Raw genomic sequence first — 16,723 nt, forward strand, 5'->3', positions numbered from 1 at the left:
TTTATAAAAAAAATATATAAAGTTGCTACAAAATTAGACCTAAATGATTTTTTTTATTGATCTTTGCCTTGTAGTTGTTTAAGCATTTCCAGTCGGGCTTCCATTTCAGGCACAGCCCTTAAATTCAAGTCAATTTTGAGCTTTTCCTCCTCCAAACGAAGGCGTTTCTCTGCATCAAGATCCGTAAACACGTACCCGCCGTGTCCGTCAAATTGCAGGATCTTATCATGGTATTTCCACAAGCTAGGTCTGTGTGAAACTGTCAACAACGAAATTCCTAACTGGGTGGCATGAGTATACATGATACGCTCAATTTCCAAACTAACACTCGACGTGCACTCATCCAAAATGGCAAACTTAGGGCAGTGGTAAAACAACCGAGCCATGGCAATCCGCTGCTGAACACCCATCGACAGTTCCTCCTTCCATTCCCGCTCAGAATTCCACCCATATGCACCAGACGTGATCAAGTCGTCAATCTCAACCACTTTTAAAATCTCCAGCAGTTCGCCGTCAGACTTATTATTGTCTTGCTCGGAACATGGGTAAATGATTTGCTGGCGTAGGGTCCCTCGTGATAAGTATGGCCGCTGCGGAATGTAAAAAAAGTCAGACGACCGGGGTTTTGTAACCTCTCCTCCCATCACAGGCCACAAACCACCTAGAATTCGAAACAGAGATGACTTCCCTGATCCATTGGGACCTACAATTAATAGGTTGTGACCGTGGCGCTCCTCGAACGATAATGATCGGATCAACACATCACCATTGGGCGACACAATTGGCACATTTTTGAATATAATATCATCCCCCAAAATGACCTTGCCCTTGGGTGTACTAAACTCAGAAACAGCGGGCGCTACCGCCTTGTCGGTGATGTTGTCGAGGTTTGAAATGGAAACGCCCTTAGTTCGGCTTTGTTCCGGTGACATCATGTGCTTCACAGTCTTGCCATTTTTAATATCTTCCATGACATCAAGCAATGTGCAAACACGCGCTGTGTATCCTGCCAGTTGTGCAATTTCTTTATATGAAAGCATTATGCGTCCAAAGGCATCAGACGATTGCATAAGCAAACGTCGGTTTGTCACAAAGCTTTGTGTCCGGTCGCCCATACCTGCAGCAACTTTCTCGGCACTTGTTGCTGCCACAGACGATCCTTTGGATTTCTCTGCTGCTTCAAGCACCTCAATGGCGCCCGACAAAAACGGCAAGTCTTTAAGAAATACAGGGACAGAGCAAAGCACAAGCCCCAGCGCACCCCAAAAATACTTGACAACGAAATCCTCCATAAACCCGTGGTACAGACGGCGCCGCAGAATCCTGTTCACGTGCTTGATGAGTGCAAAGTACGACCGATCAAGCGTCATTTTCTCTAGCTGCTGGCCACGATAGAGAGCAATTTCCTCCGATGCATCAATAACTCGCGTATGTTGGAACCGAAAGTCGCCCTCTAACGCAGCTTCTTGGGCAACATATTTGCCAAACGGTGGTGTCAGCGCACGTAGCGCGTGAGCCGAGACTTGGATAAGCATTCCAATGACAAATAAACTTTCACCACCAACAGATCTTGAGAGCTGCCATGAGTAGAGGAACATATCCAAAATCGGTTTCGCAAGGTTGGAGTATAACTGCGCTAAAGAGGTGGAAAACCGAGCAACATCTGCTGTGATGAGCTGGTCCGCATTTCTTATTCTGTCGTCGAGATTGTGGATCGCATAGTACATGGGCGTTGTTAGAATGTTTGGATCTTTAGCAACTTTCCTGGTCCTTCTTCTAGAAGTTGCTTCTTTTGATTGTGGTAGTTTGGAGTTTCTTTGAGAAAAATCTTTGGTAAATTGGTAATCATCGGCATATTTCTCAAAAATTTCATTTTCATTAGTTTCTTCTTCTTCTTCATTCTCAGATTCTTGTTTCTCCTCGGAAGGCAAATATCGTTCTAAAATATATGAAGTCAATCGATCCCGAAACCGCACCGCCAGCGTGCCCTGTAAATACTGCAGCATAGAGTTTGTGAACGTGGCGGGAATAGCAACACACATCCACCACACTAGGCCCAACAAAAACTCGCGACCACGGCCTTTAACGAGTGCCGCAACAAGCTTACCATCGAGTGTTGCTATGTAGAGTGACAGAATGGTTCGAAGAACGAGGAATCCAGAGTGCATGGCCAGAATCCAAAGTTCTTTAGACTTCAGTGCTCCTCTGGGGATAATGATGCGTAACAAGCGAGCTATCCGACGGAAGAATTGAGCGTCAACTTCCACTCGTTCGTTTTTCTTAGCACCTAAATTTGTAGCTCCATCTTCTGTAGTTTCAGGTTTGGTTTTTTTCTTGTTTTTCTGATCGTGAACAGAAATGCGCATTCGATTAATCACAGATAAAAAGGTAGCAATATATATTGTGCGCGATAAAAGTTTCCGGTGATTGCCGTAATATACTAGGCCCGACTGCAACAGTCCTGGCATAGTGGACTGCCCAGCCATTGTATTTTATTTAATATATTATGACGATTCCGGCTTTTTTTTTTTTTAATTTGAAAGTGCTTTTTCTTTTCTCGGTGATAATAAAAATGGCAAGAGTATTGGGAGAGGGGTGATGACCAATTTAAGGTGGGGTAAATGGCTTTTAAAAAAAAAGTATATAACAATTACAAAACATAACTGAAGTGTTAAAATATGTAACAACTTTATGTAACAATTTTATGTAACAATTTTATTGTTATTGGAGCCAGCTAATTCAAGTTACTTTAACTTCATTTTTGTTAGTCAAACCTAAGGCTATGCAATATGCTGCTGTAAAAATTATTACAATAAAAACTCTGCTTTCATCATTCATCGTAAAACTCACATTTTTGCTAAAATTAATACCATTAATAGCCTTTAAAAAACTATTATTATATTAAAATAAAGTATAGGCTTATTTTAAACAATTTGATCAAATCGTGTTAAAAATTCAATTTTTATTTATTTGTTATTTTTGATGTTAATGAATATATTGAATTTTTTTATTCTTTTAATCTTTATAATTTCAAAAACTATATATATATATATATTTGTGCTTATATTCCCACCAAATTTTGAAGTAATATTAGCTCCGAAATATCAACAATATGGGAATAATCGATACCAAATAAAAGTTTGGACAACTAAAATCTTGAGCCCCATTAACTTGGAAAATATTGTTGGTCTCAGTGGGTATCGGAAGCACCTTTCCAGTTTTTGAAAGCTCAACATTAGAAATGCTAGTTACTTGAATGACAACTCGAACATTATTATAATGGGAAATTGATGCTGTTGCAATCTGAGATGCCACAGTAAAAGTGTTTGCAATTTTTGAAAATAAGTTGTCTCTGGTCTCTGTTGTATTTGGGGATATTGTATCAATGGCAAACGAGGACACTTCTTCAAATCTAAAGACTGAATTGCGAAAGTCGCTTCCACCTGAAGTTTGTTGTTTTATGGCCTTGAAACCTGGGTTGCCAAAGCTACCATTTGCAGATTTTATTTCAGAATTTGTAGAATATGTTGAAGTGCTAATGAGCAAATAAGAAAGAAAATGTGACTGTTGAAAAATAAATTGGGTATACTCGGAATTAACATTTACTGAGCTTTTTACACTAGTATAAATATTGGAAAGAGTTATTTGTTAATTGGGACCACCAGTCAATGATTGAAGAGTTGAGTTGGAAACTAATGAACTGTTTAATATTTCAGTTTTGACACTTGTTGGTAATGCCTTACCTTGATTAATACTTGTATCGTTATCAGATAGAAAAGACGTAGATAATACACCATTTAAAATGGTGGAATTAATCGATGTTGTATTTAATTCAGAAAAGGAATATACCCCAGAAAAAAGCTCAGAAGACTCAGAAGACTCAGAAGACTCAGAAGAATCAGAAGAATCAGAAGAATCGGAAGAATCGGAAGAATCGGAAGAATCGGAAGACTCAGAAGACTCAGAAGATTCAGTGAGCTTAATATATTTAGAAAAATCAAAATCTTTAAAAGAAGAACTTCTGGTTAATTCAATATTGGAAGATAGAAAATTTGGATATTCGGATGATGAATTTGAAAAGCTTTTATTGAAATTAGTTCAATTTCTCTTTTGAAGTTAATTTTGTTAGAAAAATCCAAATCTAAATTATTCTATTTGTAAAATAAAGAATATTGATAACTTCCTTGAATTAGGCAATAAAAAGTGAATGCATCCATAAAGCTGTTTAATGACAATCATGACTACAGCTAAATGTATCTAAATATTTATTTTAATTTTTCAATTAGATGTTAGATTATCTGTATTAATTTGCTAACCCTATAAATTTGAAATAAAAATAATATTTAGTTGTGTATTGTTTTTACAACGTTAAAATATTACGATTAGATTTTTATAAATCCAGAAATCATCCTGTATTTATAATCTTGATTTTTGGTTCAATACACCTCTTCTAATTTTTTTTATTTTTTCAGACAGCCTTAAAAGGGAGGTCAAGAAATAGCAAGCTCATTAAAAAAAAATTTAAATTATAGATCAAAGTTGTTGAAAAGTTAAGATGGATTTTTATGAAAAAAAACTCAAAACTTTATATTTATATTTATATTTAGTTTAAAAAACATAAACGAGAATAAAAAAGTAAACTTAGTTTATATTAACCTAAGGTTTACGTAACTTGTTTAAATCTTCTGGTTAAATCAAGGAGTTCTCCCTGCAGATATCTCTTACTGATTTAAAATCAGGATTACCAAAGTTTTTTAAAATTGTTTTTTAAGTAGGCTTTTGCTTTGTATCAGACATAACAAAAGTTTTGATTTTTATGATAGACCCTATTTTTACTTATACCAATCAGTATTATTATAATACTTAAAGTATTAAATCTAAAAACTCACTTTAATAGACATAATTATTATTATAAAGGCTTATTTAATATGCATTGAAATATTTGTCATATTATTAAAATGGTTTATTACATAAACTAAGATTACATTACAGTTCAGTCTATATGTGTTTTTAAGTAATGGATTGGTAATATTTATGTAATTACTATTTTGTGATGCAAAAAAGTCCTAAAACGTTTCTTTCTAGATTAAAAAAGCTAAGCCCTAGTAAGCATAGCTATTAGGAAATGGAAAAGCCGGCTTCAAAACCTCAGTTCTCTTGTTTTTAAATATTTTCTCTTTTTTTCTTTTTTATTATTATAACGGTTGTCTTTGCGGAGCCCTTATTGTTGTTGTTTTTTTCTTCACTATTGTTTGCCCTTTGTTTCAACTGTTCCACCAGGCTCTTTATTTATGATTCTCCCATTAGATCAACTATTACCATCAAAAAATTAAAATTTTAAAAGCCCTGTCTACATATTTGTGCAGACTAGTACACCATGAAGCGGGTTTCTCAAACTGATTCCAGTTTGTTATCGATGCCACCAGATATAAGCGAAGACTTTACGGTAACAGATTCCGTCGATAAATTACATACATCGGTATCTGCCGGTACCACGTTGTCTGATGTGGAAGTACTCGATCAACAGCAGCATCAGTCTAATTCTTTATCTCAAATTAAAGATGGTTCTGTTTCATGCTATGATTCGGATAACATGAGTGCTAGGAATTCTCTTTCCCATCCTAATGTTGTTTTTGTTTCAGCTACACCATTAAAGCAAAGCACTCCTTTAGGCATTCATTCAGCTGTAAATTCTGAGGGTGCTGCGCCATCTTTACAACCAATAATTTCTGTCTCTACGTCAACAGTAAATAAAACTTCCGACCCCGGTTTAACAAAGCAAATAGTTGAAAATCCCGGTACCCCATCTGCCTCTAATCGTTTAAAACGTAAAAGCAACGACCCTCAACCTTCACCAGAGATAAATATTGCACATGCTATCCATGAAATCGAGTTTAATAACATGACTATTCGTGGAGCAGGTAGAAAATATAAAATTCCTGAAGCAACACTTCGTAAACGACGCAAGGCTGGGGATCCCTCTTCCCGCAAAACATCTGAGAAGCGTTCCAGAACTACCGAGTTTGAAGATTATTTGATATCAAAAATGTTTTCAGCCTATAAACTTCTTGGGTTGGGTATTTCGTCTAAGGCACATCTTGACCGCATTAATCATTTATTGCAGAGCAAAGGGTCTTCAAAAAAGATTGATATTGGATGGATCAACTCATTTTGCAACAAGCGTATTTTATTAGAAAAAGGCAATACCTCTTCAGATTCCAGATCCTCAGATTCAAATCAGCACTCTGAAAATTCTTCGGATTCTTGTTTTGGCGATGCAAACAATATTTTTCGAGCCTGGAAAACGTTTAATCCTGATTTTTTTGAAGCGTGGTTTGGCAACATTGAAGAAAAGTTTGAAAATTTAAACTTAAAACCAGAAAATATTTACACTATGGACGAAATTGGTTTTAGGTTTAACGAGGATTATAACAACGACAATAACAGAAGCTTAGATTCGACAACTTTTAGACGACCACTTAGTGAAGCTGTTTATTCGGTTGATGGAAATGACGCAATTTTTACTATAATTGAAACAGTCAGTATGAGTGGCGCTTCATTACCTCCATACCTGATTTACAATGAAAAGTCTCAAGATTTCAATGACATTTATAGTAAATACCCCAACGACTTTCCTGGGTGGAAGTTTTCACCGTCAAATTCTGGCTGGCCCAGTGATAAAACAGCCGATAATTGGTTTAAGGACCATTTTCTTCCGTTGACTAATTTTACGGCCGGTGGCGAATATAGAGCTCTAATTGTTGATACTCATATTAGTCACTTTTCTAGCAACTTTTTGAAGCTAGCTGGAGAAAATAAGGTTCTTCTTTTGTTTCTTCCTTCTGAAGTATCACACTTTCTTCAGCCTCTTGACTCCGTCCCACTTTTCCACAATTTCGTCAACGAACTTGCTAAGGTTTCTCAAAAAAAATTTCTCAATAACAAGGCTAAAGACGTCGATGGTGATGCTGATTTCTCCTCTATAAACAGTTTTGATCTTTTACATCTGGTCAAAAATGCAAGGTCGCTTTCCTACAATTCTCCAGAAAGTATTACAGCTGGCTGGGAAAAAACTGGATTGTCTCCTCTGGATAGAGACATAGTTAAGAAAACAATTATTGATCAATTATACCCTCTAGTCGAAGCCAAGAAGCAGATTATCCATCCTCTCTCAGTCTATGATGGTTTTTCAGATACTCCTATCAGAAAACTGTTTGAAAACTTACCCTACACTATATCTAAAGTTTGCGCCTATGAAGCCAAAAATTTTCGTTTATATGTTGATCATGCTGCTGAAAACTATCCTTATAATTCAGCACTGCCCGTCACCCCATTAGAAAAGAAGATTGAGTTTCCTTTGATATCTTCTAAAGAGAAGGCTTTTGAAACTATTCGGAATTTTACACTTCATTTAAAGGAGGTTTCTGATTTTCTTAGTATGAGTGCTGGAAATATGCTGGAAAATGAATCTACACATCGCAATTTGATACAAACATTGATTAAAAAGCTGTCGCCACCTTTCAAAGATACTCACTGGATTGCCAGCGATCTTAATCAGCGTGATTTGACAACAAAAGCGTTGAGAGACAATATCAATAAAACGGGGGATGTTATCAACGAGGCACTTCAGTGGATTGAACAAAACCTTACGTCTGATGATGAGTCACAAGAGTCAAAAGCTTTGGGTAGTCATTCAACTAACTCTGCTTCATTAAATTTAACCAATGCACCAGTAGCCATTCCTGATGATTCTTCTCATTCATCAACTTTACAAGCACAGATACAGTTTCATAAAGTTGAAAACACGTCATGTGAAAGGATTAAAAATGAAGACGTTGAGATGACAGGACAGGATTTATGTTTAACACCCAGTGGTCAAATTGCACCTAGGCCACCTTTTTTGTCCTCGAATAAAACAGTTCATGCGGTTAGCAGTGATTTGAGGGATGAATATTTTCCAAATACTAAAAAGCGTCTTGGGAAATTAATGATCGTTAGTGATTTTGATAATGGCCAAATTTCACCGAGTGTTATTCCACCATTCCCCAATTCTGGACTTCAATCCCCGATAACACCAGTTGTTTCTGATCCTCCTATGTCTTTGGTCACTTTCCCTCCAGATACACCCATCCAGCTTTTAAGCTCAAGCTCGATACCCGTAATGTCACCGTCAGCACAAGGTTTGCATGGTTTTCAAAACAGCTCGTCGATGCTTGCTGGGAATTTGTCTTCATCCAGAAATCACCATCCAACTACAGGCATTCAGTCAATGTCAGGTATAAATGTTATGCCAGCAATTCCAAATCCCCAGCTTAACACTTTGGTTTCGTCTAGCTCTACAATGGTATCCCCTCAGACATCTAATCCTACAGAAAGCTTTCCAACTGTTGCTATTTCATATTTGCCAAATTCATCAGGGCAGATTCAGACTCAAGTAGCAGATATATTACCATCTTCATCAGCTATTGTTGAGGGTGACGCTAATGCTTTCCAGCCTGTGAATGTTTCTCAGCAAAGTCATCATCCTCAATATCAGCAGCAGCACTCTTCAAATATTGGAACTCCGGTGCATAGTGCAGAGTCTTCCAAGCGGCCATCGTTAAGTCTACCTCTTCCTTTGACATCTGTGAATAACGCTGCTTCTTTCCCTATGAATTCCATGTCGATTATGACGGAGCATCCCAAAGTTGATGATGCAGATTTAGCGAAAGCAATCCATGCGGCTTCATTGATGGCTTCTACTAGTGCTTCTTCTTCTAATTCTGTTTCATCTGCTGTTTCTGCTGTTCCTACAGTAGCACCATCGGTAGTTGCCACACCCATCTCAAACATTCTTTCTGCTCCATCAACGCCGACAGTGCAAGTTTCTATGCGATCGTTGAGTTTTTCATTAGAAACCCCAGATTCACTTGTGGCATCCGCTTCTTCTGTCCCTGTTTCTTCTGTCCCCGCTTTTTTGATTGACCAAGTGACTTCATCTCATGCCCGTACGGTTCAAGTATCTTCATCACTACCGCAGGTTCATCAAGTTCAAACTCCACAACAGATGATTCAGCCAGAAAACGTTCCATTAAATTCTACAAATCAACATCAACAGCAGCAACAACAACAACAACAGCAAAAACAGCTACAGCAACAGCTACAGCTACAGCAACAGCTACATCAACATCAACAGCAGCAACAGCAGCAAAACATGACAATCGTATATGATAATTTGAAAGACATAATGACCTATAGGTCTACTGGTGATGGTGCATTGCAGCAGGACTTGGCTATGCATCATTCACAGCAACAGCCACAAATTTCGCCGCAAGGGCCTGTACATACGAATCTTCAGGTATCGATGCAAATACAATCCACAGCTCAGGTAGTTGGTGGAAATGGGCAACCGGGTGTTCAGCCTCAGTCTCAAAATCACCCACAGACTCAACTTGAAGAGATTCAGCGGCAATTGCAAGAGCTCCAGCAGCAGCAGCATGAAGAGGTTCAAAGACATTTAGAAAATTCTGGAAATCAACAACAGCAGCCACTTCCACCACAACAGCAACCACTTCCACCACAACAGCAACCACAATCTTTAAGACAATCTAGTCTTCACATACAAATGCCACATAATCAAATGATTATAGAGCCATCTCTTGGGACCCCTTTACAACAGCAACCACTTATTTCTTCACAGACACTTGTTCAAGTTCAGGTTCCTGCAGAGCAGGCAATTCCGAATCAACAGTCACATTCGTCAGTTTCTGATGTTTTCAATTATCCACTTCAATAGGCGTTTTCAATCGGTGTTTTTTTAACCCAAGTCAACATGCAGGTTTCTTGTTCACTCGTTTAAAAAAAAAAAAAAATTGAATGTACAATAGTTATTAAATCTTTTGGTTATATTTTTTTTTTCTATTATACTTGCTTATATATATATTTATAAATATGGTTCTTTTAAAAAAAAAATTAAAATTCTAAAAATTGTTTGTATCATAAAATCATTAAAGTTCGTCTTTTTTGGGCAGAGGAGGCTCTGTTCTCAAATGGTGAGATGGGCACATGTAGCCTTCAGGATTGTTTTTCAAGTAAAGTTGGTGATACACTTCGGCATCCCAAAAAACCTTGATTGGTTCAACTTGAGTGACAATCTTAAGACCAGCAGGGTCATACCAATCGTGCTGGTATTTTTTCAAAATGTCATTTGCGATTTTGTGTTGTTCTTCATTGTGGTAAAAGATGGCAGATCTGTATTGTTCGCCAAAGTCATCAGGGCCTTGCTGGTTTAAAGTTGTAGGGTCATGAATGCGGAAAAAGAAATCAACGAGATCTTTGTAAGAAACAATCTTAGGATCAAAAGAAATCTGTAGGACTTCGGCATGGCCAGTGTTATTTTTACAGACTTGCTTGTAGGATGGATAGATGGAAGAGTTTCTACCACCACTGTAGCCAACTTTAGCATCAATAAGGCCACCACGCTTGATAAAGTTTTTGTTGAGAGAATTGTCATTAGTTAAGAAGTTTTGGGCAAAATAGCGGCGAAATATGTGTTCGACACCCCAAAAGCATCCTGCGGCGAAAGTAGCCACTTGAGCGTTTTCAGGAACATTTAGAGTTGGGGAGATAGTGCTTGGTTGATAATTTGTTTTGATCTTATGGTCATCGTCGACCAATTCTTCAACGACTTGGGCGTCTTCATTGTCGGAAGTTTGTTCGGAAGAGATTTCAACAGAGCTAATAGAGACGTGTGAATCTTGGTTTTCCTTGATATCAATAGCGTTTGTTGTGGGGTCCAAGAAAGATGCGACACTGACTTGTTCAGCAGAGACGCCTTTATTACCGAGAATTGAAGACATTAAGGCAGCGAAAATAAAAGAGATAGCAAAAATCAAAAGTGAATAGTAAGTTGAAGGGTTTTCAAATGTCCAAGATGAAGATTTTGTTTTTTTATTCTTGTTTCTTAAAAGTCGAGGTTTTTTGTCTTTAAGAACTGTTGATTTTTTAGTAGCCATGATGAAAAAAAAAAAAAAAAAAAAAAGGAAAAAGAATTAAAAGAAATTAACTCGTATTTATATATTTAAAAGAAACAGATGACTCAGAAAAAAAATTAATATTAAGGGTCTATTTCAAAAGAAAAAGCAATTCAGGGTATTGATTTTTAATTGATTTGATTGTTGTTGAAAAAAAAAAAAAAAAAAATTGTTAGGAGTGAAAAATGCGGAGACATATATAAAAATGTCATTTCACGTGAAATTGCAAAAAAAAAAAAAAAAAAAAACGCCAGCTCATCAGTAAAAAAAAAAAAAAAAAGAGAATAGAACGTTTATTTAATTGATAGAAAAATTGAAATATTTAAAAGTCGTTTTTTTTTTCATTTATATATATTTATATTTAAATATAAATATAAATATAAAGTTTTTTTTAGGTAAAATGATTTTTGCATTATAATAATAATTTTTTTTTTCAACATTTATTTTTCCAATATTAGAGATAATATTAATATTATTTTAATTTAATTTAATTTAATTTAATTTAATTTTTTTTAGATTTGACAAAAGTTTACGTGAACGTACTTAATTTTATTTATTTTTTATTTTACACACAAAATGCAACGTTATAACAAAAAAAGTAATTACTTTTTGTTTTTTTAACTGAGAAATATTTTTTTTTTTTTATTTTTTAAAATTTTTTGAAATTTTTTGAAATGAAAAATTTAAAAAAAAAAAAAAAAAATTTTTAAGTGAACCAGCCGCATCTCGGTAAACGGGTTAGGGTTATATTACGTTTTTTTTTATATATTACAATGATAATAATAATATTATTATTATTATATATTTTGTTACAAAAGAGAAAAGTAACAAAAAAAAAAAAAAAAAAAAAAGGCCATCGACCCGCGCGCGTGTTTTTTTTTTTTTTGGGCTTTCTTGGTGGTAACAAACAGCACCTCATAGCAATCCTTCACAAAGATTTTATGTTGGCCGTGCGCGCGCTTACAATCAATCAAGTCAATTATTGTTTCTTCCAGAAGCCTTCCTAAAACCTGTCTTTTCACACCACTACCACCACCACCACCATTTTTTTTTTTTTTTCATTATTATACCATTGCTTAATCCATCACTTCCCTGTTCATACAGCTCAACTGCAAACAAAGTCCTCATAAATCATCTGTGGGCGTTTAGTGCTGCTGCTGTCACTGTTGCTTGTGTTGTTTGTTGTTTTTTTTTTTTTTTTTTTTTTTTTTTTTTTTTTAAAAAATATTAATCTAAAATCCATACATTCTTTATTATTCTATTCAACTATTCTTTGTTCTTTTATTTATATTTATTTATATTTATATATATTCATCCAATTCATTTAATTTATTCATTCATTCAATCATTCATTCGAAACAATGAGTTCATCTGAAATATCAGGCCAGCTATTCTTGGATATTCCTCAAAACCCATATCGTCCTCCTCCAAAGGAACATGCCCTTGGAATTTCGGGGACTGAATCCTTCACAGAAGCAGATGTACACTATCTAATCCTTCTCATGCTTCAAGAAAGTGGGCAAATCAACATTGAAAACTATTATGAAAAACGACAGTTCCCCTCAGAAACCTTATTCGAAGACCTTAACCGTTCTAGCATGCCTCTCCTATTGCTCGAAAGCAGCAAGTGTGGTCCAGAAACTTATGCTGATTACGAACCCCAAATTAAGCAAACTGCCTTCTACGCTGCCTTTCAACGCAAAATAGCCCGCTCTCATGGTATTATCCTCCCCCTCTGCAAAAATGAATCAAACACTCATTGGACTTGTTTGCTTCTGGTCTGCCATCCCACTCTACCGCGTATCGATTGCTTCTATTATGACCCTTATGACCTAGATGAAACCCCTAAAAGCAGCATCCAAGACCCCAGCTATCCACCCAAGTTTTTTGCCGATAAATACGGAATTGACCTTCAGAAACTGGCTCACACCCTTTATCAATGCGACGTGGAAATATTTGTAACAAAACGCACAGGATACACAGTCAAGTACAATGGCGAAAATGACCCTACTTTTAAAAAGACTCCCAATAGTGGAATCATCTGCGCAAAAAATGTCAACCTCATTGCCTCCAACTTTGAAATCGATAACTCCGTTGTCACTTATACTTTTGATGATGCCTATTTTAGCTCTATCCGCCTTTTGTTTGTACATCACCTGCTGGTTGACAATGAAAAGTTGATTGTGCAAAATCCAATCAATGGCAATGGAATAATACCAATCCTTCCTTCATCTTCAACTTTGGATATTCAACCTCCTACAGAAAATCCAGAATCTTCTTCTTCCAAAAATGGTTCAGTAGCTCCTCCTCCTCCTCTCACTAAAATCACCAGTCTTGGTTTAGAACCAATCAAAACCCAACTTCGATCTATCCAAGCTTTGTCCACAAAAGACGCGTCTCTTCTCTCTTTGGAAACCGCGACAGCACCAACGCCCTTTGTCTTGACTGAAGACATCTTGGCAGGTGTTATTTATTCAATCAACAAAAGCATCGACAACAAACTCGACCAAGTAAATTCTAACTTGAAAACAAACTACCGATATATTCAAAATGAAATCCAGTCCCTCAAGTATAAGTTTGCTGATATGATGGACATTTTACAAGAATCTCTCATTCAGCCTGGCCAAATCTACCCGGGCTATTCAGGATCCTACCACATTGATGAAGACGACGATTCTTCTGAAGAATCTAGTGAATCCGAATCTTTTTCGCCTCATCCGGTATCTTCTTCTGTAAATAAAGAGCGCCGTGTTGCCGGACGTGCAGCTCGTGGGCGCAGACAGAAACGTGCAATTTCAAAAAAACCTGTTTCCAACAAAATATCAACTAAATCTATTTCAACTACTACCGCTGCTGCTGCTTCTGTTGCTTCTGCTGCTACTGCTGCTGCTGTCTCTGGGACTTCTCAGCCTACTATCCCTAGTGCTTCAGCGGCTCAAGCTAGAGTTACAAAAACAACACCGGCTCGGACAACAAGACTTAAAACTTTATCGTCTTCCTCTTCCGCCCCGCTCATTTCTTCTTCTTTATCAACAATATCTTCGACTTCTGAATCTCTTCCTGCTCCCGTTACACATTCCAATTTATCGCCTTCATCATCAGCATCCACTAAGACCTCAGGATCCTCTTTGGCTATTCCAAATAATAATTCTCTTGCTTCCTCAACTGCCTCTACGGCTTCACAAAAAACTGGAGCACACAATACCGCAACCTCCTCTTCATCAGTACCCAAAGCTTCAGTTGCTACTAAGACTGTGGTTGGATCTTCCCCAAATCCGGCAAACATTGCCATCCGCCCAGCTTCAAAAACAACTGCTTCTGCTTCCGGCTCTGTATCAACAACTTCTTCCACCAGATCTTCTAGTTTAAAATCTGCTGCTGCTGCAGCTGCCGCCGCAAGCCCGGCTTCTGCTGGTTCACCTGGCCATGCTTCTTCCCCATCTTCTCCAAACACTAATCACAAAATAACACGTTACTCGGGTCCTGAGTTTAAGTTTATTTTCCATCCAAAGTCCTTTTCTGAGATTTGGAACGAATACAAAAAACCTATTTTGAATAAACACTCGATCCAAACAATGGATAATATGTATGGCGACACATGGACCAACCACAAAAATGGTACATACTGGCGCCGGCGCTATGTTTGGAGGGCAATCGAATATGGTCTTTCAAAAGGGTACACTGTGCAACAATGTATCGATCTTTTAGAACAAGAAAAGGATGCCAGAGGATACAATATGACTACATGTTTGAATAAGCGATTATGTCCCAATGCTTTGAAAAGAAGATGAGAGTTATTTGTTAAGTAGGAAAATGACCAAATAATTTAAATGAAATTTTGAAAATAAAAATTTAGAAAATAAAAAAAAAATTCATTTGTGTTTACTTTTAGATTTTATTTGAACCTTTATGGAGGTTAAAAAAAATTTTGGTAATCTAAACTCAACCAGGTTTGGATTATTTATTCTAAAAAAGAAAGAGGATCAACTCTTAAGGGGTTTTATAAGGTCTTACATGGGCTGTCAAAGGAGCCAATGCATACTCCATTTACCAAAAAAAAAAAAATAAATAAAACAATAATAATAATAATAATTTAAATAAAAAATTATTTTATTAATTTAGAGAAAAAAAATATAGATGGAAAAAGCAAGGGATAAACTGCAATGCCATATCCTAGTCTCAAACCATCGATATTACCTACATTTAAAAATTAAAGTAGCTGCCATATTTCATGTGCTTTTTAAAAAAAAAAAAAAATCTCGTTTCTTTAGAATTGCTTATTGAAGTTTTGTATATTTTTTGGCAGCTCGTATTGGCTATTAGTTTTTTTTTTTTTTTTTTTTTATGAAATGCACAATAATTTTGTTTATTCAAATTATTGAACAAAAGTAATTTGAACGAAAGAAAGAAAAAGAAAAAAAAAAAAAACTGGAGACAAATTATAGGGTGGCTATTTAGCTACCATAAACATATAATTATTGTTACACTAGTTGTTACACTCTGTCTAGTTCCGATTCCTGCGATAACCGGTATTTCCCAAGTGGCGATATTAAAAGTCTATCTTTTCTTAAAACTTCTATTAACATATGTTTATTTACTAAACTATTCAAATCATAATTATCATCTTTATATCATGGCCAAAGGAATCCCAGCTCTTCCAGCAATTTGCTTTTTCACTCTTCTCAGCAAACTTGAAGGAACCACAGTGCCATATACACTCTCCCAGTTACTCAAGGTTGACGCCCAGAACGGCGTTGCAGGAGCCGCATCCATCGACCCGTCTAAAAAATACCCACTATTTGTGACTTGGGACAAGCATTCGGCTCAAGGAAGGAAAAAGGCAGGGGAGGATGACGATGAGTTATACTCGTTACGAGGGTGCATCGGTACTTTTGGTCCATCCCACGTTCTTGAAAAAGAGGCTGGGAATTATGCTGCAATTGCGGCTTTTAACGATACTCGATTCTCACCCATTTCCCAGCGTGAACTTGAGTCTCTTAAATGCAGGTAAGTAAATCCAAAGTCGTTATCATTATTTTGAAAAAAAAAAAAAAATTTTTTTATTAATTGATTTATTATTATTATAGTGTAACATTATTAGACAACTTTGAAAAGGCAAAAGACCCTCTTGACTGGACGGTTGGAAAACACGGAATTATTGTAAGTTTTTCTTTACGTAAACGAAACTACCATGCCACTTTTTTGCCTGATGTCATGACTGAGCAGGGTTGGACCAAGGAAGAAGCAATCAGCCAGTGCATGCGCAAGGCCGGGCTTCATTCTTTTGACCGTCCGGAAGATATTTCAGACCTTGAGGTAGAACGATACACTGGAGAAAAAAGCTCATTGACTTACAGTGAATTTCTCGAGTATTCAAAGAAGCTTTAATAGTAGAAATACATTAAAAAAAAGAAAAAAAGCAAAGAACTTAATGCGACTTTAAGTATTAAAAAAAATAAAATAAAAAATAACAAAATTGGTCAGCCATTTTGGTCTTATCGGTTGTTTCTTGATGTGATGCAACCTTTTGCCGTTTTGGGTTAACCGTTGCGGCTCTCTGCAGTAACCCAAACCACATTTTTTTTTTTTTTTTTTGGAAAATTTTTGTGTGAAAAAAAATTTTTTTAGTACTCCATTTTTCGAAGTATCGCGATTAATTTTTTTTTTTCTCTCTCTCTCTCTCTCTCTTTTTCCCCCTCTATCCACTATAC

The 16,723-nt window shown here is 36.3% G+C and overlaps 6 protein-coding genes across 6 annotated transcripts; 3 read left to right on the forward strand and 3 right to left on the reverse strand.

Moving 5' to 3' along the window:
* Window positions 1-53: 53 nt before the first annotated feature.
* On the reverse strand, window positions 54-2,486 carry SAPINGB_P005419 (uncharacterized protein; the record flags this gene model as incomplete). Its single annotated transcript, XM_032000133.1, has 1 exon — window positions 54-2,486. The coding sequence occupies one exon, from the start codon at window positions 2,484-2,486 to the stop codon at window positions 54-56; it is 2,433 nt and encodes an 810-aa protein (XP_031856024.1).
* Window positions 2,487-3,090: 604 nt separating this feature from the next.
* Window positions 3,091-4,901, reverse strand: SAPINGB_P005420 (uncharacterized protein; the record flags this gene model as incomplete). Its single annotated transcript, XM_032000134.1, has 3 exons — window positions 3,091-3,564; window positions 3,850-3,978; window positions 4,890-4,901. 3 exons carry the CDS (start codon window positions 4,899-4,901, stop codon window positions 3,091-3,093), a joined length of 615 nt encoding a protein of 204 aa, XP_031856025.1.
* Window positions 4,902-5,377: 476 nt separating this feature from the next.
* Window positions 5,378-9,775, forward strand: SAPINGB_P005421 (uncharacterized protein; the record flags this gene model as incomplete). Its single annotated transcript, XM_032000135.1, has 1 exon — window positions 5,378-9,775. One exon carries the CDS (start codon window positions 5,378-5,380, stop codon window positions 9,773-9,775), a length of 4,398 nt encoding a protein of 1,465 aa, XP_031856026.1.
* Window positions 9,776-9,986: 211 nt separating this feature from the next.
* On the reverse strand, window positions 9,987-10,994 carry SAPINGB_P005422 (uncharacterized protein; the record flags this gene model as incomplete). Its single annotated transcript, XM_032000136.1, has 1 exon — window positions 9,987-10,994. The coding sequence occupies one exon, from the start codon at window positions 10,992-10,994 to the stop codon at window positions 9,987-9,989; it is 1,008 nt and encodes a 335-aa protein (XP_031856027.1).
* A 1,379-nt stretch (window positions 10,995-12,373) lies between these two features.
* On the forward strand, window positions 12,374-14,803 carry SAPINGB_P005423 (uncharacterized protein; the record flags this gene model as incomplete). Its single annotated transcript, XM_032000137.1, has 1 exon — window positions 12,374-14,803. The coding sequence occupies one exon, from the start codon at window positions 12,374-12,376 to the stop codon at window positions 14,801-14,803; it is 2,430 nt and encodes an 809-aa protein (XP_031856028.1).
* Window positions 14,804-15,645: 842 nt separating this feature from the next.
* On the forward strand, window positions 15,646-16,400 carry SAPINGB_P005424 (uncharacterized protein; the record flags this gene model as incomplete). The annotated part of the gene is made up of 2 exons (XM_032000138.1): window positions 15,646-16,019; window positions 16,100-16,400. The coding sequence occupies 2 exons, from the start codon at window positions 15,646-15,648 to the stop codon at window positions 16,398-16,400; spliced, it is 675 nt and encodes a 224-aa protein (XP_031856029.1).
* Between the last annotated feature and the right edge of the window lie 323 nt (window positions 16,401-16,723).

The sequence above is a fragment of the Magnusiomyces paraingens genome (genome assembly GCF_902498895.1).
Source record: "Magnusiomyces paraingens strain CBS 517.90 genome assembly, contig: contig4, whole genome shotgun sequence".
Taxonomy (NCBI): Eukaryota; Fungi; Ascomycota; class Dipodascomycetes; order Dipodascales; family Dipodascaceae; genus Magnusiomyces; species Magnusiomyces paraingens.